Source organism: Epinephelus lanceolatus, chromosome 5, assembly GCF_041903045.1.
Source record: "Epinephelus lanceolatus isolate andai-2023 chromosome 5, ASM4190304v1, whole genome shotgun sequence".
NCBI lineage: Eukaryota > Metazoa > Chordata > Actinopteri > Perciformes > Serranidae > Epinephelus > Epinephelus lanceolatus.
The window spans coordinates 26893653-26917878 of record NC_135738.1 but is presented as its reverse complement, the minus strand read 5'-3'; the positions used below and the strand labels follow the sequence as shown (position 1 = coordinate 26917878).

Sequence of the window (24226 nt, the reverse complement as noted above, 5' to 3'; positions counted from 1 at the left end):
TGAATTACTTTGTCAAAGTAATGTAGCTCATTACATTTGATTGATGAACAAATGTTTTAAATTGGTCAAAAAAGGTGAAAAATGTCTGGACAAAAGTAATCACCAGAATTTTGACTGGCAATTTAACTGCACATTTTTCTCAGAAACTGTAACTGATTACAATAAAATGTATTTAGTAATTTAATTACATGTTTCCATATAGCCTCCAAGCAACTAGTTACTCCCAACACTGTTGGAAAGCAAAAAATATGAGATAGGCTTTCCAAATCAATATTTTGACCCCTTAGATTAAATCAGAATTAGGCTATAAGATCTGAGGTCAAGGACCATTTGTGGAATTGTAAGTCAGACCTACTAAGCCAACATTATAAACTACTAAACTGATAGTGAATTAGTCGTATATTTGACTAATTAAGTCAAAATGATGTGATGCAAAGTCAATTTTTCCACTATTGTATAATTTTGACCGAGCATCTAAAATGTTTGACTGTCTGTAGGTATTTTTTTTTACTTTGATCATGCCTAACTTTCACGTGTTTCCTTTGTCTTTTCTTGGAGTAACTTCACTGTTTACACAAGTAAATCCGGACTGAAATAAGCAAAAACTTAAAATTTTGAATGAAGCTTGTTGCTCCGTCACGCATGCGCAGTTCGCAGGTATTCGCGAAGAACAGGAAGCGAACATTTTGAGACTCCGACGCTTGTGTTGGTGTCCACTCCCTTCCTCCTGTGAATGAAGCTGGCCGTACTCGACACGTTTGTGTTGCTGAAACCCAAGCAGGAGAGTCAGCTAACCTGAAAGCAGCGTGTTGTAGTTATCTAATAATTTAGTCTTGGTCGTGAAATCGGGAGATTGCGAGGCAAGGGCGTGTTTGAATCTCAAGTGTTGGAGAGACACTCTGCCTCCTCCTCCTCGTCGTCCTCCGCCTCACTGGATGCTAGCTCGGTAGCCTTTGCATGTCGTTACACTCCTAGTTGAAGTTGTGTTTTAGTCGGGATTTTTTTTATTTATTCGGAGGTGAGGATAGAAGAAGATGGGATGTACTCTGAGCACGGACGACAAGGCGGCGCAGGAGCGGAGCAAGATGATCGACAGGAATCTGCGGGACGACGGAGAAAAAGCTGCCCGGGAGGTCAAGCTGCTGCTGCTCGGTGAGAGAAAGATGGATGGACGGGGGGACGGGGTCTATTTGCTGGAGAGGGACTTTTCCACTGCCCACCGTGTGTTGTAAACTTAATCCCAACAATTTAACACCAAAAGATGTTTCTACATTAGCTAAAATATAAGTTTTATCGAGCTGCGTCAGCGTGAAATAAGTTGACGGTGTTAACTTTGGCGAAACCAACGGTTGAGTTTGAGACATGTCGGGGCTTTATATGATATGAATGGCACGGCGGTTGTACAGTTAGCTAAAAAGTTGGAGCTGCTGGAGTTACCTTTACTTTTCTGCTCAACAAATAAACCCAGCGCAGTCAATAAACTATTTACTAGCTCACCGTGTGATTAGTTTGTCCACACAGTCTCACCCAGCACTAAGTCAGTAAGCTAATTTAGCTAAGCAATTAGCCACTTAGCTCAGTTAGCTCACCAGCGTTAGCTTGGATTAGTTAGCTTACACAAAGCTTGTGTCTGAGGTGTTATCATTCAACAGGTCTGCCCGTGAAATAAATAGACGTAACTGTTGTGGTTAGTGTTACAGGTTGCCAGTTGCCAGGTTTCATTATTTCAAGTTAAATTACAGCAGCTAGCTATCTTCCTGTTTCGCCATTCATCTCAAAATAAACACGCACTTTAGGCCGATTGGCTCTGTTACTACAGTCTACCAATCTGCCACACAACGGTCAATACACCATGTTTTTTGGCAGATTATATATACATTTACACTCATGCGATGTCATAGTTGGTGTTTGTGGAAATATCATTTAATATAGATAGGTTTAGAAGTTTTAGGCAAGTTTATTTATATAGCACATTTCAGCAGCAATGCATCTGAGAGTTGCATAAAACATCAAAACATCCGGACATAGAAAATAAAAACAAGCTAATTAAGATTAAGGCAGGTATGAAATACACAAATAAAAGTCATCTGTGCAGCGTAAGAAATTCATTAATATCTGAATTTAATAAAAGGCTTTGGCAAAGAGAAAATTCTTCAGCATTGGTTTAAAAGACCTGCAGTTTTCCGAGAGTTTGTTCCAGATATGTGGTGCATAAAAACTTAACACTGCTTTCCCATGCTCAACCATGTTACTGTCAACTTCAGACCTGGAAGTAAGGCTTTAAAATGTTTTATATTTACAGTTTCTGAAGATTAATGTTGATCATTACCCTTCATTACCAATGTCATGGTATCTTGTGTGACACTAATGCTGATTTCATACTCTATTTTATCCAAAATGAGGTTTGCTGATTGGGTGTCTGAGGGAAAAACATTAGTGCGGTCATTTGAATGTGGTGGCAAATCCGACAGGGACTTCCACACTCATTTAAATCAGCTATAGCAGGCAAATATATTCAGAAAATTATATGGCTGACTGTATTGCAGCCTTTAACATTAAACATTCAAGTCATATAACACAATATAACAGTGATTAATCTCCCAGATCATCCCTGTATCAGTATTAATCCTCACGGTTTCATCTTGAATTGTCTCATTATTTCAAAGCAGACGGGCACATCTTGTCTCCATTCTTCCTGTTACTAGAAGCTGATGACCACTGCTGGCTGTCTCAGTCAGGAAAAGACGAGCAAGAGGTTGCATAGCAACCTATGCAGCCTGGCTGACAGCCGTAAGCATCTGTGGCAACTATATACACTCAACAGAGACAGCTAGTGCATGCTAACTGGATGTCTGCCTGGACCATGCAGTCTACAAGCTGTTTGACAAATGCAACAGTATTCTGCATCTTTTTAGGTCTGTGTGTCATCACAGGTCTGTTTTCAGACATGTGTTTTCACCACAGTCAAAGGCATTGTATGATGCTCAGCTGCAGCAGTCGCTTCTTGTATGTTCATGCGTCATTTGAGATGGACCTGATTTGAATTTTCATGGTTGTGTTTTTTTCCTTGTCACGATTCCCACAAGCACCTGCAAGAGATGTCAGGGACTGGTTTGTGGATTTGTTGTCTGACAGGGCACTTACCTTACGTCTTTGAATACATGGATGTGTTCCACATTTGTCACGGTGGATGTCTTTGTATCATGTATGTGTTTCTGAGCAAGACAGAGAGATATGCACCTTTACTTCACATGCTTATTGCAGTTTGCCGCTCTGTCAGCCATCCCACACGGGGTGTTTGCATTAATGCAGTAAAAATGACATGCTCTTGAGTCGAGTGTTACGAGTGGGAGGACTGCCTCAGATGTGGACAGAGTGTGCACTGCACACATACATACAAAGCAAATAATAAAGATTGATCTTTTGTGTGTGGCAGCATTTTCATGTACATTAGCAGAAAAAAAGCTGCACAGAAGGGAGGTACAGTGTTTATTGTTCGCTGGGGAGATGACTGCGTCTCATATGGCCTGGGGAGACTTATGTTCCTTGGTCCAGTGTAGCCATATGAAACACCCTAGCTCTGTGATAAACTTGAACCGTTTTACATCTTCCACTTTTTGCCACAATTGCCATCCATTAAGCCCTTCAATTTCAGCAGCTCAGTGAGGTGTGAGAGTGTGTTTGGAAATTAAATTTAAGTGTTATGATGTTTGCAGTAATATTAGCTCTGTGCGGTGCGTGGCTGTTTATCATATGGGACGATGAACTGGTGAACAGTTCTCCTCTCCGGGGAGCTGAGAGTCCCTGCAGAGGTAAGGTAATTAAAATGTTGTGTGCTCAGCTGAAAACACTCCTGTATCTCAGAGGGAGCTGGAGAAATGTGCGATAGAATATGTACCAATACCTCTTTGGCCTATTCCGATATATCGTTTTACACTATTATATGTTTCATCTACTTCTTTCGTTTTACCTTTTTAAGGCTGTGATGACATCATACATAAGTAGTGTTGTATTTTTGTCTCTTATAAATCATCTGGTCCATATGAGATGCATCTGACAGCTCTGAGTCCTCCGAGCCAGTCTGATGCGGCATGAGTCTCTAACCCAGGGATGTTTAAGCTGTGTATAATCTCATTCACAGAGGATCCCTTAGATTAATCCAATTACACTGTGGCCTGGCTAAACTGGGCCTTGGACACTTCTTTAGTGCATTCTGTGACAGTGTAGTCTCGGATGTGTTGCAGGATAAAGATAAGAAATGTGATTTGTAGCTAGGGGTTCTCAAAAGTTATGGCTCCGTTCGATACGATACAGTGGTGTCACGGTTCAGTACGTTTCTGATGCAGCAAAAAAGTAGAAATGTCAGTGACGTTTTTTATTTTATGTTATTCTAATTCATTTGAACTAATAAAGTATGATGAAGCTTCTGGGGTGTCTTCGTAGCAGCAATAAACAAAAGTGGCTCCTTATAAAATATTAAATGTAGTATAGTAGTTATAAACAAAAGCAAACAAAAGAAACCATTCTGTGTCTGAAATGCAAGAGAAATTCCTTGTTTTTTAATATTTAAATGTATGAAAATGAACATTTTTTGGGCTTTTGTAGCACAAAGCAGGAATTATGGTCTGGCTGAAATGGGCTTGTTAAAGTCTGGGTAAAGATAAATAAGTGATTTCTTTCAAACAACATTATTCGTGTTGTATTTTGTTTTGGGTGTGGGAGATAAGCTGCCATTATATCCTATTAATTTAGCAGCTTATGCATGATTGTTATGTTATATTTGTGTTGCCTTGCCAACAGACACAAACTTAAACCAGAATGATCCCTTCGAGTGTTCTGACATGCACAGATAAATGAAGCTTCATGTTCGAGCAAACACTTAATTCAACAGAAATAAAAGCTGCGTATACATGTAGAGTCTCTACATTACACTTGTCAGCGATTAACTTACAATGACTTTTGATGGGTACTCTGCGAATTACCTACTATTGATTTATGCTTGAAATATTTAACATGATTTAACTGTATCAAATGTAATTTAATGTTCTGTGCCGTCTGTTCTGTGTTTCAGGTGCTGGAGAATCTGGGAAGAGTACAATTGTGAAACAGATGAAGTAAGTATGGAGGGTCGACATCTAACATTTAACAGCACACCAATCATGGTTTTTCAACTATTGTTTGTTCAGAGATGAGTCAACAGCACACAGCGGCATTTCAGGTCCTGTGACTGACCTCAGATACCCTTTACTATACATGCACTCGATTACCTGACACAGCTGTGATTATTACTAATCAGCCGGTGAGACTCTCTTAATGTGTTGGTTCCCTTATTCTCTGTTCCCTACACAGTTGACACTCATTATTTTACTCTATAGTGAGCCACAAATTGAGATATCAGACACCTAATCATCATCATTGTTGTTGTGGATTGTAACTGGCAAGTGTTATGTTGCATAACTGTAATTTTCTGTCGTCTTTTAAAGGTGAGGCGCTGTGTTGTCAGATTTCTAGCAAAATGTAACATAGATGCTTTATACTAGATTTTTTTAGCTCCATTGTGGGAAGCATGAGGGCAATATACAGACATTTGTCATTTAAGTTTCATTTATTTTAGAATTTGGACACACAAAGATGGCAGTCAGTACACAGTATATAGTGCACCAATTATTAAATAGGGAGTATTTTTTAACACAGCCAAAATTCCTTACATAGAAGTCACCAGAAGCTTCCATGTTAAGATCTTTTCCCACCAAAAGCAAATAATTGGTGCGAATAAACCACACAACAGTGGAGCCCATTTATCTCTACAAGCCTATCCACACCAAATCTAAAACTTTGTTTTCTGCTCTGCAGCTTTTTTTCGGCAGCTGTTTAAATTTCTGGGAATTTCAGATGCAGACCAATAAAATAATGACTCTTGCTCACACAATCAACAGCTTTTTTCCCATGCCAGTGTCAAAATTCTGTTTAAACTATTACACAACAATATGGATATCGATCTTGCAAAGTAGTGTCATCTTTGACAAATAAAGATTACAAAGACAACAAATATTAAGAGACCATCAAGGGAAGTCTAGCAGCTGAGCTTGCTTGTGAATAATCTATATTTTTGTTTCATTTTTGAAGCAAAACATTTAATTATGCTTTTTTTGTTGTTTTTTTTACATTTCATCCCCTTTGTTAGAAGGCCTTTAGATCAATCGAAGTTCAATGAGAAGTTTTTTTCAGTCTTACTAGGTATAATTAGAAACAACTTGTTTAAACATGATTCAAACATTTCAAACTGATGACGAATCAGAATAAAAAATGTCGAAATCCTGAGAAAACAGATTGTTAATATTAACCTCTGTCTCTTACATTACTAAAAGCCATCTAAAATGGTAAATAATCAAACAAGTCATCTTTCAGAAGATAACAAGAATCTTAAAAAAAATAATAATAATAATTTGTGGATGTAAAACATTTAGGTTAGCAAACTCAGTATCTTTTTTTAAAACACTCCTCAAAACATACTTTTACAGGAAGACTTTTTATTTATAGTAAATCTGTTGATTGTCTAGTTTATATCCCTCTTTTATCAATTTTATTATTTTTTTTATTACACTGTGTTTTATCTGGTCTGATTTTCTTTTTAATTTGTTTTTATTTATGTTATTGCTGTTTTTATCTTGATGATGTATACTGTGTTATGATGGCCCGTAAAGCACTTTGTGACTGTGTTTTTAAAAATGCTATGCAAATAAAGTTTATTGTTTATTGGGATGTCTTAAAACACAGTCTGCCATTCTCAGCCAATAACTGTGTGTTGATCATAATAATCTAGTTTATGATCAAATTCATGTAAAAGCCACTTGGAGACAAAGTGCTAACGTCCTCTCTTTGTGTGTCAGGATCATCCATGAGGCAGGTTACTCAGAGGAGGAGTGTAAGCAGTACAAGGCCGTGGTCTACAGCAACACCATCCAGTCCATTATCGCCATCATCAGAGCTATGGGACGCCTCAAGATCGACTTTGCTGATCCGGCGAGAGCGGTGAGTGAAAACAAAGCTGGCATTTACACTGTTCTTGGAAGATCCCAGGTTGTATTTCTGGGGAAACATTATAGCCCAGTGCGGTGAGGGCAACAGCTAGTTAGTCATATGTCACCCTTCCCCACTGGGCAATTTTCTTTTCACTTCCTCCTGTGCAGCAGGTCAGAGAGAGCTGGTAGGGGTTTGGTATCACACTGAAAACGCTTCGTTAGAGCAGAGGCTTACTGATATCTGATAACAGTCTGTGGGTCCTTCACCTGATATGTCACCCTGTTGTGCTGCTGATCAGGACATTTTGAAGTACATGTTCATGGTCAGAAGAGCTGCTGAGTTTTCCAGTAATAATCAGCAACATGTTTAACTTGATTTTTGGAGAGTTTGTGCTCATTGGGTTGGTGTTTTGTGTAATTGCATGCTGCAAATAAACACAGCGCAGACCACAGAGTTTTTTTTTATTTTATTTATTCCTTTTTCTAAACAGACTCCTGTTTCTTTTTAAAAATCTGTTTTTTCCCTGGCATAACAAGAGGCTTAGTCATTGCTTCAGCGTGACTGGCCTGGCTCTGTCATCGTGACCAATTTTACACCCAGAGCTTTTCTTTCTTGATTTTATGCTCTCACAGATATTCATTTTTTTGGCCACTGACCTGCTTAAGATGCTGCATAGCTTATGAAATCTTATTTTATTAAAAGCATCATGACTAAAAGGGCTGAAACTGACAAGTAATTTATCATTCTTAATCCATCACCTCTAAACAGGCAGTGACAGAGAGCTCTTTCTGCGATTTCATGAGAAGTGACTGCCTCTTATTTAATCCAAATGCAGTCAATCAGGATTAATCCTTATTAAATCAAACTGATGATACAACAAATGTCCAAAACAGTGCCTCTAAATATTTGTTTCTTTTGACATTTAACACTCTGTAAGCATTTTTCATCTGCAGAGTTTCCACATTTTCTAAACAATCATGTAACTGGGAAAATACACAAACCATTTCCCAGCAAAACTGTCTTACCATTGCATGAAAAAAATGGACTTTAATTGGGGGGGCTTTGTGTTTTTAGGATGATGCGCGGCAGCTGTTCGTCCTGGCGGGTTCAGCAGAAGAGGGATTCATGACAGGAGAGCTGGCTGGGGTCATCCAGCGGCTGTGGAAGGACGGAGGCGTTCAGGCTTGTTTCAGCCGCTCCCGAGAGTACCAGCTCAACGACTCTGCAGCATAGTAAGTTGGCTGCACTGACACATACACAGGAACTAGTGTTGGGCTGTGTTTGGCTGAATAAGTAACCATTCTCAACTCGTAGTCTGCAAACATCTGGCTTATTTTTGAATCTTTCTCTCCCCTTGTGTCTCTTTTCTCCTCCCATAGCTACCTGAACGACTTGGACAGGATATCCCACGGTGCTTATGTGCCCACCCAACAGGATGTGCTGAGGACCAGAGTCAAAACTACTGGTATTGTGGAAACTCACTTCACTTTCAAGGACCTGCACTTCAAGTGAGTACGTCCACCACAGGTTGTCCAGTCACTTAACTGTATTTACATGATGACCAGGGGTGCTCTCTTTAGTCTGGTTCCTGATCTCTGAATCGCCACCCACATATCAGAATTTTCCAGTGATTCAAAGAGGTCTGGTGGTGTTCTCATTGATGGCAGAGTTAAGTTGCTACAGTCATGAGAAATATCAGAAAAATGTCGACAGGCATAGGGGCTGTGGGGATAAACGCAATATTGCAGTATTGCACTATTGACAAGCCACCTGCAGGGGATGGTCACCAACCACCACTACGGCTATGTTCATGTTTTTTCTGGTTTTTCATGGGAGTGTGGCATGGCTGCTGAGAGTTGAAAAATGTTAAGCTTTGGGTAAAATGCTGGAGTTGCTCATCAGTGTCACTTTTTACCCAGCCGTCCAATCACAGTGGAGCAGAGGAAGAACAAATACCTCAAAGACCAACTGTCACATCGCTGTACAGCAACGAGGACAAATTAATACCGAACCGTCCCCTTTCTCTTTACGTGCTTCAGCCTTCCCTGCATCCAGAGCAAAATACTCTACCCTGTGCTGACACTTTTACATGCACGGATGTTCTGTATCATAGCAACCAGACGCAACCAAAGCGTCTCAGCTGAAAAACACAGCGCCCCTTATTGTGCCTCATGCATTCTCTGTTCTACATTTACCAGTGAAGAAGTATTCAGTTCATTTTAAATTTGTTTGTCATCTTTGTTGTTTAAAAACAACAATTTACCCAATAAAAACCTAACAATAGAACTTTTTTATAAAGCACTTATATCGGGATAAATGAAGTATTTTGCAAAAACATAAAAATTGGTACTACCTCATGTTGTGCTGTTGAGACACCCTTAATCATCGGAGGAGGAAATTTCCTCACCACCAAATGCCTAGACAGGCCTGGATGACATGAGCTATTTGCTTGTACAGATATAAATATTAAATCTACTTTTTTTTCTAGAAAACTAGCAAGTCCGAGCAACAGACGTGTCAGCATTTTTTCTGTTCATCTCACGATGGCAGGACTGTCCTACAGTTTGTAGACATGCACCAAGTAGGAATTACACAAGCAGAACTAATGTGTTTTCATAATCAGACAGTTAATAAGAAAACACAACAGTTGCCTAACAGCAGACATTTCCTGCTCGGCAGCAGACATGGCCACAGCAAAGAAGCGTAAAATCGACCGCCACTTTAAGGAGCGGTGGAAAGTTGAATGCTTTTTAACTGAAAGATGAAACAGTTGCATCTCGTTTGTTTGTGATTTTTTTGTTTTTGATACGAGAAGCAGCTGGCCCCCTGGCATTCAAAAAGTGTGGACACCCCTGAATTAAGTGAAACAAAGTGTAACATAAGTCTGGCTACTTCTCTTCATTGTGCTTTCAAAACATAATTGTTTTTATTTGCATTTCTAAACACAGCTAGTCAGCTACTGACACCAGGGCAGAAACATTCCCACGTCTTTAATCAAACAAAGATCACCAAGTTGTCATGTTTTTGTCATGAAGTGGTCTACACTTCAGTAAAGTGACAATAAACGTGGTGATAAAACACAATGACTACACAGAAACATGGAGTTACAATAAATGACTGACAGGATGAGGAGTCACAGTCGAGAGGCATCTTGACGTGACATGTAATATGTGTTTGTGTGGTTCATTGTTTAACAGTGTTTATCTGTGATCTTTCTGCAGGATGTTTGATGTAGGCGGACAGAGATCAGAGAGGAAGAAGTGGATCCATTGTTTCGAGGGAGTCACCGCCATCATCTTCTGCGTGGCTCTGAGTGACTATGACCTGGTGCTGGCTGAGGACGAAGAGATGGTGAGACCCTTCTAAACCTCTACACACCCTGATTCATCTTTGTCCTTTATAATTTCAGTTTGTTGAGCTTCTCTGGTTGTTAATCATTGTCTTCCCACCAACCTCTCATTCAGAATCGAATGCATGAGAGCATGAAGCTGTTCGACTCCATCTGCAACAACAAGTGGTTCACAGACACCTCCATCATCCTCTTCCTCAACAAGAAAGACCTGTTTGAGGAGAAGATCAAAAAGAGCCCTCTCACAATCTGCTACCCAGAATATGCAGGTAAGAGAGAGACACACACAGACGTACAGAAACACTCGTACGCACAGCAGGGGTGTTGTACATGCAAATACTGTACACTGCATTTTACTGTCGCACATAAACCTTCAAAGTCCATCCGAACATACTTGGAGTTTTTAGGTGACAGCATTGGGTTTAGTAGTAAGGCTGTCTGCAGGTGCTTAAATCTTAAAGATGTCCTCAGTCATACAAACTAAATGCCTTGAAAGGTTTAAGAAATTAAATGAGGTGATTAAAAGTATAAATTATGTTTCACAGGTCTTAAAGCCTCCGCTGGGTTTGAATCAGGGAGCCCGACAATGAATAATCCGTAGTTTAATATCATTTTTCTACAAACTAATGTCGTGATAATCTCTTTAATTATCCCATAAATACACACAATTTTACACAGAGGGGTTTTAAAACTGTCTCTTTTGAATGATGAGTGGTTTTCAGACTCTGAACTGAGGTCCAGAAATGCTTACATTCAGTCATCCATTTTTTTAAACACAGTCTGTCGGCCCGTTGTTTTCACTCAGAGGTGTGGTGGTCTCTACAGATGACAGAAAGATACTTCTTTATTCTCTCTGCTTGGCTTTTGAACTGTGTGGGCTGCTTTATATAACAATGTGTCCTTGTCGGATTCACCGATGATTATTCATATGATGTTCAGATTTCACAGATGTGTCCATAATATCATCAAAATCTAAAGTTGACTCAAATTCTGTACGAGTAAAAGCAACCCAAGCACCCTCTCCACATTTGGAGTCTATGTAGTTTACCGTTGTGTAAGCTGTCAAGAACTTGTTTTCTTGTTAAGGGGGAAGGTCAGTATTTTCCAACTTGGACTCTATTTTCTATCTAAGTCATTAATGGGAACAACCGTTTTTGACATTTGTCCAATATTAAGGCAAAACGGGCTGCTATGTAACCACTCGGGGTGTGTGGGTGATGTCAATTTACATCAGGTTGTTTTTCTACGTGTTTGACAACATAATAAAATGGATCCATACAGAGACAGGCCTTTTTCTTAAAGAGTAGGATCCTTGTTGTTCAACAAGAAACAGCCCTGAAATTGCCATTGTCAAACTCACCAGACTCCATTCAAATAAACATTGATTTTAGTGTCTACAGAGCCAGCATGTTTTCACATCTGTGTGAATTGAGAGCTGGTTGATTGTTGGAACAGTAGAAAGTAGGGCTGCCACTAACGATTATTTTCATTGTCAACTAATCTGTCAATTATTTCTTCAATTAGTCGACTAATCATTTTCTCGAAAAATGTGTTAAAATGTCGGTCTGTCTCGCCCAAACCCCAAAATTACGTCATCTAATGTCTTGTTTCATGCTCACGCCGAAGGGTTTTAGTTCACTGTCATGGGAGAGTGTGTAAAGCTGCCAATATCTGAACTTAAGAAGCTGCAGTAAGAGTATTTTGGGGTACTTTTATAGTACTTTTCTATGAAAAATGACTCAAACTGATTAGTTGACTCCTAAAATAGTCACTGATTATTTTAATAGTCGATTCGTCATCGATTAGTTGACCAATCGTGGCAGCCCTAGTAGAAAGACAAACCAAGATGTTTTCTGTTAGTTTTATTTTGTTTCTGTCAGTTAGTGTGAACGTGTGTTTATAGTAATAAAAATAGTATTTATTTGAATGGGGTCTGGTTGGTTTGGTGATGGCGATATAGGGGCTGTTTCTGGTTTAACAAAAAGGATCTTGCTCCTTAACAAAAAGTTGTCCGACATATATGTCAGTAGCAAAAACAAGCACTTTTAGTGGATGGTGGTTGATGGTACACAGATGCCCTGAGTGGTTACATCACAGCCTGTCTGCCGCTGCCTTCTGCAGCAGTATTGCTCAATACTGAACCATATAAAAGTATAACATTTTTGCTGCCATCAGACACTTAGACACAAAACAATGGGAAAATACCAAACTAACCTTTTTAAGCTCTGATGTAGAGAGCCCACAATCATCAGACTCCCCATGTGATTCAGTTTCAGAGTGCAAACTTCTGTAAAACTCTAAGTGTTGATGCAGCAAATGCTAAAGGCATCCAGCCTTCCCTTCAGTTATTCCTCAACACAGCAAAAAAATCTCAGATGAAATGGAGCAAAGCAACAAAGCTGCTTTGTAGCATGCCGATCGAACTGCTGATACCAACCAGTCATTTAACCGTCAATTTAGCAAGTCCATTTGTAAATACTTACGCTGCTATGTTAAGACAAAACAAACACAGACACACTATTACACTCACCGTGCACTCAAATGCATAGCTCTGCCTTGAATTTTACTTGTTCAAAGTTTTGTTTGTCACTTTCAGAAATAGAGCTATAACGATTAATTGATAAATTGATTGAAATTGATTATCAAATACTTAGTTTGAGTAATTCTTTAAGATAAAAAATTCTCTGAAATTCTCTGATTCCAGGCCTTAAATATGAACACTTTGTGGTCTTTTTACTCTTCTCCGGGGTTGGAAATTAGATCCAGGCACCAGCCAGATACTGGTAAAATATGTGAGTGGCTGATAGATGTGCTTCATTCACCAGCCAGAGAACAATGGTAATGTGTTGAGTGGCTTTTAGGCTAAAAAAGCCCACCAGCCACAATGGCAGGGGGACAAAAAAAATAATTTCCAACCCTGCTCCTCTGTGGCAGGTAACTGAATATCTTTGGGTGGTGGACAAAACAAGATGTTTGATGTCATCGTGGGCTTTGGGGAAACACTGATAGAAATTTTTACAGTTTTCTGACATTTTATGGACCAAAAAAATTAATCAATTAATTGAGAAAATATACAGATGACAGATAATTCAACAGTTAAAAAAAATTAAAGTTGCAGCCCTAGTAAGAAAGTGGATAATTATACATTATGTTTGTTATTGAGCTTATAGATGAGGTGGTTTCGTACTAGACTGCATCGAATTGAAAGGTGTTTCTAATATTTTGTCCAACCAATTTACAAAAACATATTCACATATTCAAACAATTTATCATCAAATAACGGGTTAACTCATCGTATTAGACATAAAAGTCCCATATCAGTCAATACTGGATGGTTTTGGTGATTTATTTGACAGTAGATAAGTTTTATTTGTCAGTTTTACAATGAAAGTGTTTTAAATGTGATTTGCTGAGACTCTTTGTGACCCTGTTGTTGCTCTTTTTCTCTCCTCATTGTCTCCATCCGCTGCTTCTTGAGGCTCCAACACCTATGAAGAGGCAGCAGCATACATTCAGTGCCAGTTTGAGGACCTGAACAAGAGAAAGGACACCAAGGAGATCTACACCCACTTCACCTGTGCCACCGACACCAAAAACGTGCAGTTTGTGTTCGATGCCGTCACTGATGTCATCATCAAGAACAACCTGAAGGATTGTGGCCTTTTCTAAAGGTAACACCTGCTGCTTCAAGAGCGAGCTGGACACAGTGTGCTCTGTCTCATTTCTCTCCTCATCACAGTGTCTTTGTTTTCTCCTCCTTGTTCCAGGCAGCTGTGTGGCCGGTGTACGGAGTGACTTTATTCAAGGGGACTCTGACTGGAGGGAACTTTGTGGACCCTGCTGAGAATGTCACTTTTAACCTCTTATTAACTTATGTTCATCTCTAAAAGTTTTAAAGACGGTGTGTAGAAAAAAACATTTTGTGTAAAATATTTGTACAACTGTCTGTGGCGGGGGATTTTTCACGGTTTTTAAAATGTGCTTGTTTTACCTTATTATCATTATTTCAAATTTTTATATAAAAAAAGGGGGCCTTGACTTTTTTTTGTCCATAAATGAACACTTATGTCTTTTTCTTTGTAGGTGGTTGTGCCTTGCATGCCTTAGTTGCTGTGTTTTCTTTCTGTTGAGTTAGATGTTAGGTTTATGTAGACGTTACCATTGAACTCTTCCCACGCCGCCCCCGAGTCCATATTATCTTTTTTATTTTGCCTGATTATTTTATTGTGTCATTATTTTTTGCCTCCTTGGACAAACCAAGCAAGACCAAGTCACTCTGTAGACCAATTCACTCTGACTCTGACATACTGTGAGAGCTGTGTGTAAACCTTTTCGGATGTGTGGTTTGCATGTGTGCTGCGAGTGGGAGCTTTGTTTTGATTGAGGCCAAAAGCTAGCGTGAGTGATTTGTGTGTGTGTGTGTGTGTGTGTGTGTGTGTGTGTGTGTGTGTGAGAGAGAGAGAGCGAGAGAGAGAGCGAGAGAGAGAGCGAGAGAGAGAGAGAATGTGTGCACAATATAAAACAAAGGGACTTTATTCCTCTACTTGTCATCCTCTTTCAAAGTTTTTATTTTTCTAAGCGACCAAAAAGAAGCTACCTTCAGTAATTAACGAGTGCACGTTGTTGGTGCGCCGCCACAAATTGTAACATTCCTGATTGATTCATGAAGCAAAGAGAAGCTTTGAAAAGAGGATGCCAATGGCGGCCTTGTAGCAGACAGTAGGACCATATGTAGATCTGTGTTCAGTGCGTAGACAGACAGACAGGGCTGGGTGCACTGTTACTGATCACGATGTGTGATGGTTTCAAGTTACATATCCCCCCTGGACCCCCAACCCTCTGTTTCCATTGGATGGGCACATTAGTGGACTAATCTCCATGATTTTGCTAATAAAAGAGCTGCTGTGGTGAAACCATGGCAACTTATGCAACAAACAATTGTTTCTCTCATCTGTTATTGTGTGTGATATTTGTATTTTTTGAACAGGAAAACATTTGACTGATGGAGCAATATTTTAATGTTAATCACTGAGAACACAAAAAGGAAACAGAGGTTTTTGTGTTGATCAAGTAATCAGTTAAAACGTCTGTATTTTTCAACTTGGGCCCAAATTTTACAAGTTTTTGCATTTAAGTAATCGACACAGACACTTTTTGAAATTGGTCCAGTATTTAGGGAGACTGCAGCAGCAAAACAGGCTGCAGTGTGAACCCTGTGGACGACTTAGCACCATCAAACAACTTTTAAAACAGTACTTAATATTACACAGAAAGGCTCAGATTGTGTAAGTGTCTGACAACTAATGGAAAGGATCCCTACAGTGATAGACATTTTAATTTAAGAGTAAAATCCTGTTTGTTTAACCAGAAGCAGCCCCGAAATCGCCATTGCCAACCTCACCAGATTCAAGGGCTTTCTCATATACCATTTCAGGGGCTTTGAAACTTCAGTAACAATTAGCCGCAAATATTTGAAGCTTCAACGGGATCGGGGAGGGCCAACTTTAGTAGGACTTAGCACCACTGTGTGTGTGATAGAGAGAGAAGGAGAAGAAGGCGGAAAGTGGACTATTGCAAGCAATGTTTCTATAAGTTATTAATAACTCGGAACACCATGGCCCGGACCTCACCACTTAATGCAAAGCAAGTACCTCACTAACCATCTGCTAATCATCTCACCTGTTCCTCTCCTCATTAGACTGTCAATTTAATGCTTGAAGCAGGGGTCGATGACTGCGCTGAGAACACTGGGTTCATTTGTGTCATTTGCCACCTTTTTCAGTTGTCTCCATCATATGGGTGGTTAAAACAAAACAAAATGTAAGCATTTGAATACTGATTTGGATATTGATTACAATGGCAAGGATTGAAGCTTTGAAGCATTTGGGTTAATCCTACCAGACTATTTAAATAAATTGACATTTTAGGATGTATAAAGCCAGAATATTTTCACATCTACCTGGGTTAATTAAAGGTTTATTTCAACCAAACCAGAGTTGGTGGTTGTTGGAGCAGAAGAGAGACAAACCAAGATGGTTTTCATGAGTTTCGTTTTGTCTCTCATGACTTTGGATGATGTGTATATTACAATGGTAAACTTACTGTCTATTTAAATGGAGCCTGGGGGGATTGGCAGTAGTGATTTCGGGTCTGTCTCTGGTTAATGAAAAAGGATCTGCGTCTTCAACAAAGAGGCCTGTCTCTGTAGGGGTTATTAAATAATGTTGTCAGGCACATATAATAACAACCTGAACCTGTCTGTGGCAAAAACAAGCAGTTTTAGTGGAGGTACAATGATGATACTCAGTTGCCCGCAGGAATTATATTGTTGCCTCTTCTGCCCAGTACTGGACCAGTTTCAAAAACTGTTGCTCCAATTAGTCACTTCGACACAAAAACATGCTGATATGGGAATAGGGTCCAAGTTGTAAAAAAATCCTTTTAAATGCCAACTGTTTTCATGATCAATTAATAGTTGAAATCAGCAAAAAAAAAAAAAAAAAAAGTCACTGGCTCCAGCTTATCCAGTGTGAGAATTTATAATTTTTTCTGTTTTGTGTGTTTGTTAATTTTATATATTTGGGGTTTAAACTGTTGGTTGGACGTCACACTCAGCTGTGGGGTACATTTTTCACGAATATGTGTTTTCCGCTGGACAAAATGATTAATAAAGAAAGTAATGGTCAGGTTAATGAACAGTTCTGGCCTACAACATGGTTACTTCCTCTTAAATCACTTGTGAAAACTTAATTTGATTGTCTCACATCTTCTTATTGATGATTATAGAGATATGATAATAGATTTAAAAGTTACATTTGTTAAAAATGTACTATAATGTTTCGATGAATTGATGTTGCTCTACTCAGATTCAAAGGTGTTCATTTTCACAGTTTGGGTGAAGCTTCACTGAAGGCCTTTGTCTCAGTTTTTGGTGAGTTTGTGAAAGTTTGTGAATACATCTATAAAAAATCTTAAAGGTCTTTTTCAGACATGTTAAAAGTATTTTACTTTCCCCCAAGCCCAAAGGTTAAAAAGTATTTTTAAAGTGTGATTGATTCATATTCCCTCATTTCCCAAATAAAATAACATTAATTAATCACTATTAATTACCAGCAAGGTGACATTTACTGTAATCCCCAGGGGGATCCACTTTGTCTGAAGCATCAAGCACAACTAACATTACCTTAGTGAACACCAGTTTGAAAAAATAATACCAAGGATAATTTCATTTGTGTACAAAAATTATGCGGTGGTCAACAAAAATAAGCAGTCTGTAAAACATGCAGGTTGAAAATTCCAAACTTTTTTAATAAATAAAAACAAATTTTAAAAAGCATAAATTATTTTTGTATATTTTATATATTATTACTCTGTTAGTGAAACAGTGATACATGTAGTTAAGAGTGCATTATAACTTGTTTAGGACTAGAAACTCAAAAGTTTAAAACTTGGGACTTGAGTGCAAAGACTTGAGACTTACTTGTGTCTTGCAAAACAATGACTAGGTCCCACCACTGCTTCTGATATGTATATGATATAAGACAAATAAGTTCAACAAACTACTTATATATTCCTAAAAGAAAAGACACTCCTCCTGTCTGCCAAGTGCAGAACCTGTGAATATGCAAATATGCTTTATTTTTTATTAAGGTTTAAGTGCTATTCACAAGATGTCTCCTTCTTCACTGAAAAGTGCACAACTGGTTTCTAGACGAGTGTGATGTCATAAAATCATCTTGTAGGGACAAGTATTTGTAAAGTGATCACACAGAAACTTAGACTAGAAGGCTGTTTTCACATTCATGTGCAGGAGGAGGGAAGTTTCTCTGCAGGTAATGTGAAAACAGCCTTCTAATCTAAAACTCTGTACATAAACTCATTCAACACAGTGACCATATTTTTAGTGGGGAGATACTTTAATGTTTATCCTTAAATGAACTAAAACTAACAGTAAACAGTTCCCTCTAGTGGCCACATCGTGTAACTGCACGACTGAGACTGATGGCTCCTTTATGGTCATAAAGGAGACAACTGAGGAAAATCTAATCACCAGTTTTAATATAATTAACACAGATTGTTCCTGACAAAGATGTATTGGTCTTTTATATAAAATCTCCATTGGAAACGCCCCAAGATTAGGACTAATTAATCCTGAACGAGAATGAGAGAGTGATTTTCTTCCAAGCTGTGGTGATTTAAAGCAAGAACTGTGGCCCAGAATCCTTTCCAGTATTCATGAGCCGATCAACCGTTAAAGGAATTAGTTTAGAGATAGTGATAGGATTATCAGAACAACTGTCCTATTCCATTTCCTATTTATATATATCTCATGAACACACCACGATGATGGCAACTAACATCCCACAAATGGGTCACAGCGGTGCCAGGGCTGACTCCTGTCTTGCAGTCTTAGCTAAGCCATCACCGCTCAAGCACAATGATCAGGCATTAGCTGAGAGGACACTATTTTTGGGAGACATTGTGCGATTTAAAAGCTAACTGCAGAGTCATTTAGCTAATCCCCAAAGCCCTCCCAGGGAGATCAAAGAGTGTGGATATGAAGCTTCTTCAAAACCAAGGTGTAGTTGAGGAAAGAGGAAAGAGAGGAGGATGATGATGCTAATGATTGTGATCAAACAGTACGTCATGGCAGACTGCAGCTGACCAGACAGTCAAAGCAAAAAGGAATCCAATTCAAACCGTATGTCTTGTTTAAAGACGCTCTTTGAAAACTGTGTGTGATAACCAGCTCATTTATTTGATGCGTGGATTAATCGACTCCATATCTGACACTTAAAAGAGTTAACATCTGAGGAGACCAGAGGAGATAGCATTTATAAGTTATGTGTTTTATGTGATAATAATGTGTACATATAGGCACTGATTATAGCCTGAGGCCGATATTGATGTTTGGGAGATCAAAAAAACTCTTCATCTGTATATATTCTTTACATAAACATGTAACATAATTTTTTAATTAAGGATCCTTTAATCCTTTAATGCCAGTAGTTTGGTAGAGCACATTTTCAGTCACCATATCTTGATTAAAAATATGTTTAACTTAACTCAACATGAGTGAGCCATCTCTACCATTTGGTTCAAGTATGTTATGCAAGAAAAATCCACTAGATGTCGCCGTGTCTTTAAATAGTGCCCCTTTTTCGTTCACCTCCTACAGGAAGTAGGTAACAAACAAAGTCCCTCCAGACATGAGGGCTGTGTGTGGTGGGATTTTTTATACAACATGTTAGAGTTTCAGAGTTCTTACTAAACAGATTTATGTAACTTTATACAAAAATAAAAGTCTAATAAGATTCGGATAATTTTTTGAAAACATGCTCTACTAGACAGTTCATTTGGCCTTATGGCAAATGTGATGAAGCTAATCTAATTAAAACTGACTATATTCAGCAAAAAAAATAAAAAAATAAAAAAAATCCTGTCATTCATCGTTGTTAAATAATACATTCAATGTTGTCTAATACATATATGCTGAAATAAATTTATGTGTATGATTTTATACTGTCTAAAGCCATGCACAACCAAATGGTTGAATTGTCATTTTATGGTAAAGGTAGTGATACTAAAATAATGGATTAAGAATTTTTATGAGTTTAAAAAAAGATGAATATTAACTAATGTTAATATCATATATTTAATATTATTCCATTATATCAGTATGATTTTTCACAATTTTTGAGTCCTGTAAGTACTGTAATGATAATTGTCTAGAATAAATTAGTAGTTTAGTAATACTAGTGCTGATTTACTACTAATTCCATGGTAACAAATTGATATATGTTGGTATACTAAAATATTACTAGCATCATAACAGAACATGTTGTGCCAATTTCTTTTATTCTGTTTTGCAATTACCATGAAGGGACATCTCAATCATTTGACAGAGGTCTGCATTTAAAAAACTATGAGGTCAGGTAAAAATGAATAAATAAATGAATTGATTTTTGTTAATATTGGCCCAAATATGTAGAGGAATAAAAGCAAAGACAAATATTCTCCATTGTTTTTTTCTTGGTGTGGAAATTAAAGGGTAAAAGGACTAATGCAACATTTTGGGCAGCACGTTCATGGGTTTTCTTGCTGTGAGTTAGCTTTGTTTAGCACAAAGACTGGAAACAGGGGGAAACAACTAGCCTAGCTCTGTCCAGAGGTAACAAAATCCGCCTAGCAACACTATGGAAGATAAAAACAATAAGACTCCAGGTTACTGTGCCACACCAAGAAACAGTCTGGTACATGGCATCCATGTACACCAGATTTATATAGTTTGGGTTTTGTTTGGATTAAACAGATTAGATATACAGGTTAGTCAGCAAGCTTTAGTGGTGCTGTAGATTCCCTCTTGCCCTTGTATGGGTTCAGGCTGGCTATTTCCCAGAATTTCCCAAAAAACATGCAGTTCCTCAAATGGCCACTGGAGGCTGGCTCCAAAAGTGAGTCAATAGATACCCATGGCTGTGGCTCAGGAGGTAGCGCAGGTCATCTACTCAGAAGAAGGCTTTAAGTTACACACATTTAACCGCTCTGACTGACAAGCTGTCTGCAAGGCATCACCACCATGGATGTATTTAAAGAAAATCAATGCAATGTTGGAGGTGGGGCACTCATTCCTATGAAAGTTGCTCAGTGGCAATTGAAGCTGAAATTGTTGACTTCCTGGGTGTATAATTACTAGGATCTCCAGCAACATGGGGCTTGTAGAGCAGCCACACTCGAGACTTTGTTTGCTGAGCAGGTAACTGAGCCGGCTACAGTCAGTTTAGCACTCTGCTAACTTGAATGGTGATTAAATGATTTAATTGTGAGGCTCTGATAGACTTTCAAAATATTATCAGACAGAATGAATAAAATCCAGGTAGTGACTTAAATAATTCGGTCATTTTGTCGGGGCTGTGACGCTTATAGAAATGTATCCACTGATTTATAGATGACTCTTTGTGGTGTAAGTCTATGTGGAAAAGTGTCACAGTCACAGTAGCTTCAAAGTTTGGCACACTACCTTGGGGCCTGGTCACCACAGTCAAGCGCTGTGTCCGAAATCACTGCATCACACCATTACAGCAGAAATAGGGACTCGGTTCCTTATGTAACCACGATATCTACTGAGCAGGACATTTTACAGCTGAAAAATAAACATGCTCTCTGGTGGACAAAGTAATGATGTCAGTGCTTCTAAATTTCCTCAGACGCATCTTCTGCATTTCTCTACTTCAATTCCTTGTTACTTATCGGCCGACACATACACTGATACCCAGGTATGTCTGTGATGAGTTAACATCACCTGACATCAGGTTATTTTCCAGTCAGGCTCTGGTGAGGGAGTCTGTGTGGTTTGGAGTCAGTCTCAACTTTCTACAGGTGTACTCTGCCATCACAAGTTTCACTACCTAATTAAATCTCATTGTGAGCTTGGAGAAAAAGCCAACGTGATTTAGTTGCCAATTCCCTAAAGCCATTCAGTCTAATTAACTTATTCTCTATGTGTGTTGCATTTGTGTGTGTGTGCGCGCGTGTGTGTGGGTGAGGGGGAGCATGTTTGAGACTGATTTTTAACTGCTGCTCCAGTCCAGCACACCCCTGGGTCTCTCCACGCTGCCACTGTGTGCTGTCTTTTTGATTTTAAAGTTTAAAATGTCTTCCAAACATTGTTACTGTCTCAGTAGACATTAGATGATGGTTAATATGTTTGTCTGCAGTGTGTTTAAGGCTCTGGCACATCTGTGGGTAAAATAAAGATGATAAAGACGGGAGGAGGCGGTTCACCCTGTTTAAAGTGTATTGGTGTCTGTGTGAAGGTGACCCCACTCCCCCTCCGTCTTTGACGAGCAATAAAAACAACTTAGTGTGCATTTCTTCCCTAACAGCAAATGCACAAAGCAGAGAGTCAATGAGGGAGGCAGGGAGCTAAATCCATATAAGCTCTATTGAAATTCCCCCTCTGAGTGCACAGACTGCCTCGTGTTATTGTATTTTTGCCTTCTGTTGTTGGCAGTCTGCTTTAGGATGCTCATTACTTTCTGTCTATAATGATGATATAAAGATGATATAAAGTAATATCCTTTTCTTTCTTCTTCCTCCCCCCCACCCAGTGTGCACAGACACAGTCACAAATATATTCACAGACAGTCTGAGGAAGCCTCTATGGATGCCTATGGTGTGCACAATCACACCTAATATAACTGTTTTATTTGGATCATTAATATTCTGGCACAAAGTGAGAGATCTGATGGAGGTTTTGCAGCCTTTTCGGGAAAATAACTGATACATAATGCTTTGTTTTCGAAGCTGTTTGTCTCCCCACACACCACAATGACACCCAGACCACAGGACGTCATTACAATGCTGTTAGGAGCTCATGTAAGCACGCCACCTCCCATTACTGAGCCTGTGTCCACATGTGAGTGGCTCCAAAGACACTGAGAGCTTCTGCTGTACTGTATTCTGTCAAGAGAAAAAAAATCTCTGAGTGGCAACGAGTTGCTTGAAGTGACTCCAAATTTAGACGCTCCAGCTCAAAGCTTCGACAGCTGATGGCTTTTCTTTCTGTTCTTCTATCGCATTCCTCTTTACAAAGGAAGGTCCAAAACAGTGAAATACTCTGATCCAGATATAGATAGATGAGCACAAGATAAGAATTTAGTGTCCTGTACACACAAAAACACCATTTATGTTACCAAAAAAAAAATCTATTTGAAGGAAGCGTCATCTGATTTCATGATTCAGTGCAGCAGTAATTTACATGCGCAGGTGTTGGAGTGAAAAACCTGCAGAGTCTCAGTCCTTAATAGCAGAGGAGAGTGGGGTCGGTTGGGATAGTGCCTTTTTAGCAGGTTAGAAAGCAACTGTGCTGATGTCATTCACCATGCTCATTCTCAGCCAAATGCTCTTCACTTTCAACCTCAAAGTGGAGACCTTCTGACTGTTCCTCACATTACAGAAAATCTGCAGCATGCAACTAAATCTGGGGCTCTCTTGTTTTTTGTTCTTCTACCACACTGTTTTTAGTTATGTAACATACAAAAAACATATAGTTGGAAAGCTGATTTCAGTTAGTGTTAGTGTGAATTATTGCTGGGAGCAAGCACAGAAGTCCAAAATGTGTCTGCTCTCCTAAGGACAGATGGATTACTGAACGGGCCTACTGGGCACAGGCTCAGGGGCCCAGAGTGTCAGGGGGCCCCTTGGCCTTCACATGCAAAATGTCAGATGTCAAATTAACACAGAGCAACCAGGAAGAGACTCAAAATAAGCACAAAGAGACACAAAAAGACCTCAAGGAGATAAAAATGACTATAGAAATGGGCACAACAACCACAATCAGACACAAAACAACTACAGAGAGACAAAAAAACAACCACAAGGAGTCACAAAATGACTATAAGGCCAGACAAAATGACTGACAAAGATTGCCTCAACAGGACACAAAATTATCTCAAAGAGACCCAAATGAGTACAAAAAGACCCAGAACCACAAAAAACAACAACAACATGACAACATCTACAAAGAAATGCAAATCCATCAGAGAGTCTGTGTGTGTTGCTTCTGTGTGGGAGAGATGGTAAGGCTCTTCACATATCTGTGCCCAGGGGCCAATCGTCTCATAATCCACCCATGGTTGGGACCGTACTGTTTATTGTTTCTACCTTGTTAGAAATTGACAAAAGGTAGACAAATAAACAAGACAAAGGTTTTTCCTAATCGAATGAGACCCGCTGTGAAGTCACTAAGTGAAGTTTTATTACATGAACGTCATACAGACTTGCATTTCAACCCCCCTGCATATTTTGAATGTGCAGAGTTCAAACCTTTTTAGCTCTCATTTTGTTGTCATT

At 39.0% G+C, this 24226-nt stretch overlaps 1 protein-coding gene across 1 annotated transcript; it reads left to right on the top strand.

The window, feature by feature from the left end:
* The first annotated feature begins 655 nt into the window (after nt 1–655).
* On the top strand, nt 656–15307 carry LOC117262337 (guanine nucleotide-binding protein G(i) subunit alpha-1). The gene is made up of 9 exons (XM_033635237.2): nt 656–1152; nt 5072–5114; nt 6891–7032; nt 8098–8255; nt 8403–8531; nt 10245–10374; nt 10488–10641; nt 13851–14043; nt 14140–15307. The coding sequence occupies exons 1-8, from the start codon at nt 1035–1037 to the stop codon at nt 14039–14041; spliced, it is 1065 nt and encodes a 354-aa protein (XP_033491128.1). The 5' UTR covers nt 656–1034; the 3' UTR covers nt 14042–14043; nt 14140–15307.
* The last annotated feature ends 8919 nt before the right edge of the window (nt 15308–24226 follow it).

Excerpts from the sequence above, each read along its gene's own strand:
- LOC117262337 (XM_033635237.2), top strand. The coding sequence starts at position 1,035 with ATGGGATGTACTCTGAGCACGGACGACAAGGCGGCGCAGGAGCGGAGC. Across the intron at positions 1,153-5,071 it reads GGTCAAGCTGCTGCTGCTCG|GTGCTGGAGAATCTGGGAAG; the intron begins GTGAGAGAAAGA and ends TCTGTGTTTCAG. Across the intron at positions 8,532-10,244 it reads TTCAAGGACCTGCACTTCAA|GATGTTTGATGTAGGCGGAC; the intron begins GTGAGTACGTCC and ends ATCTTTCTGCAG.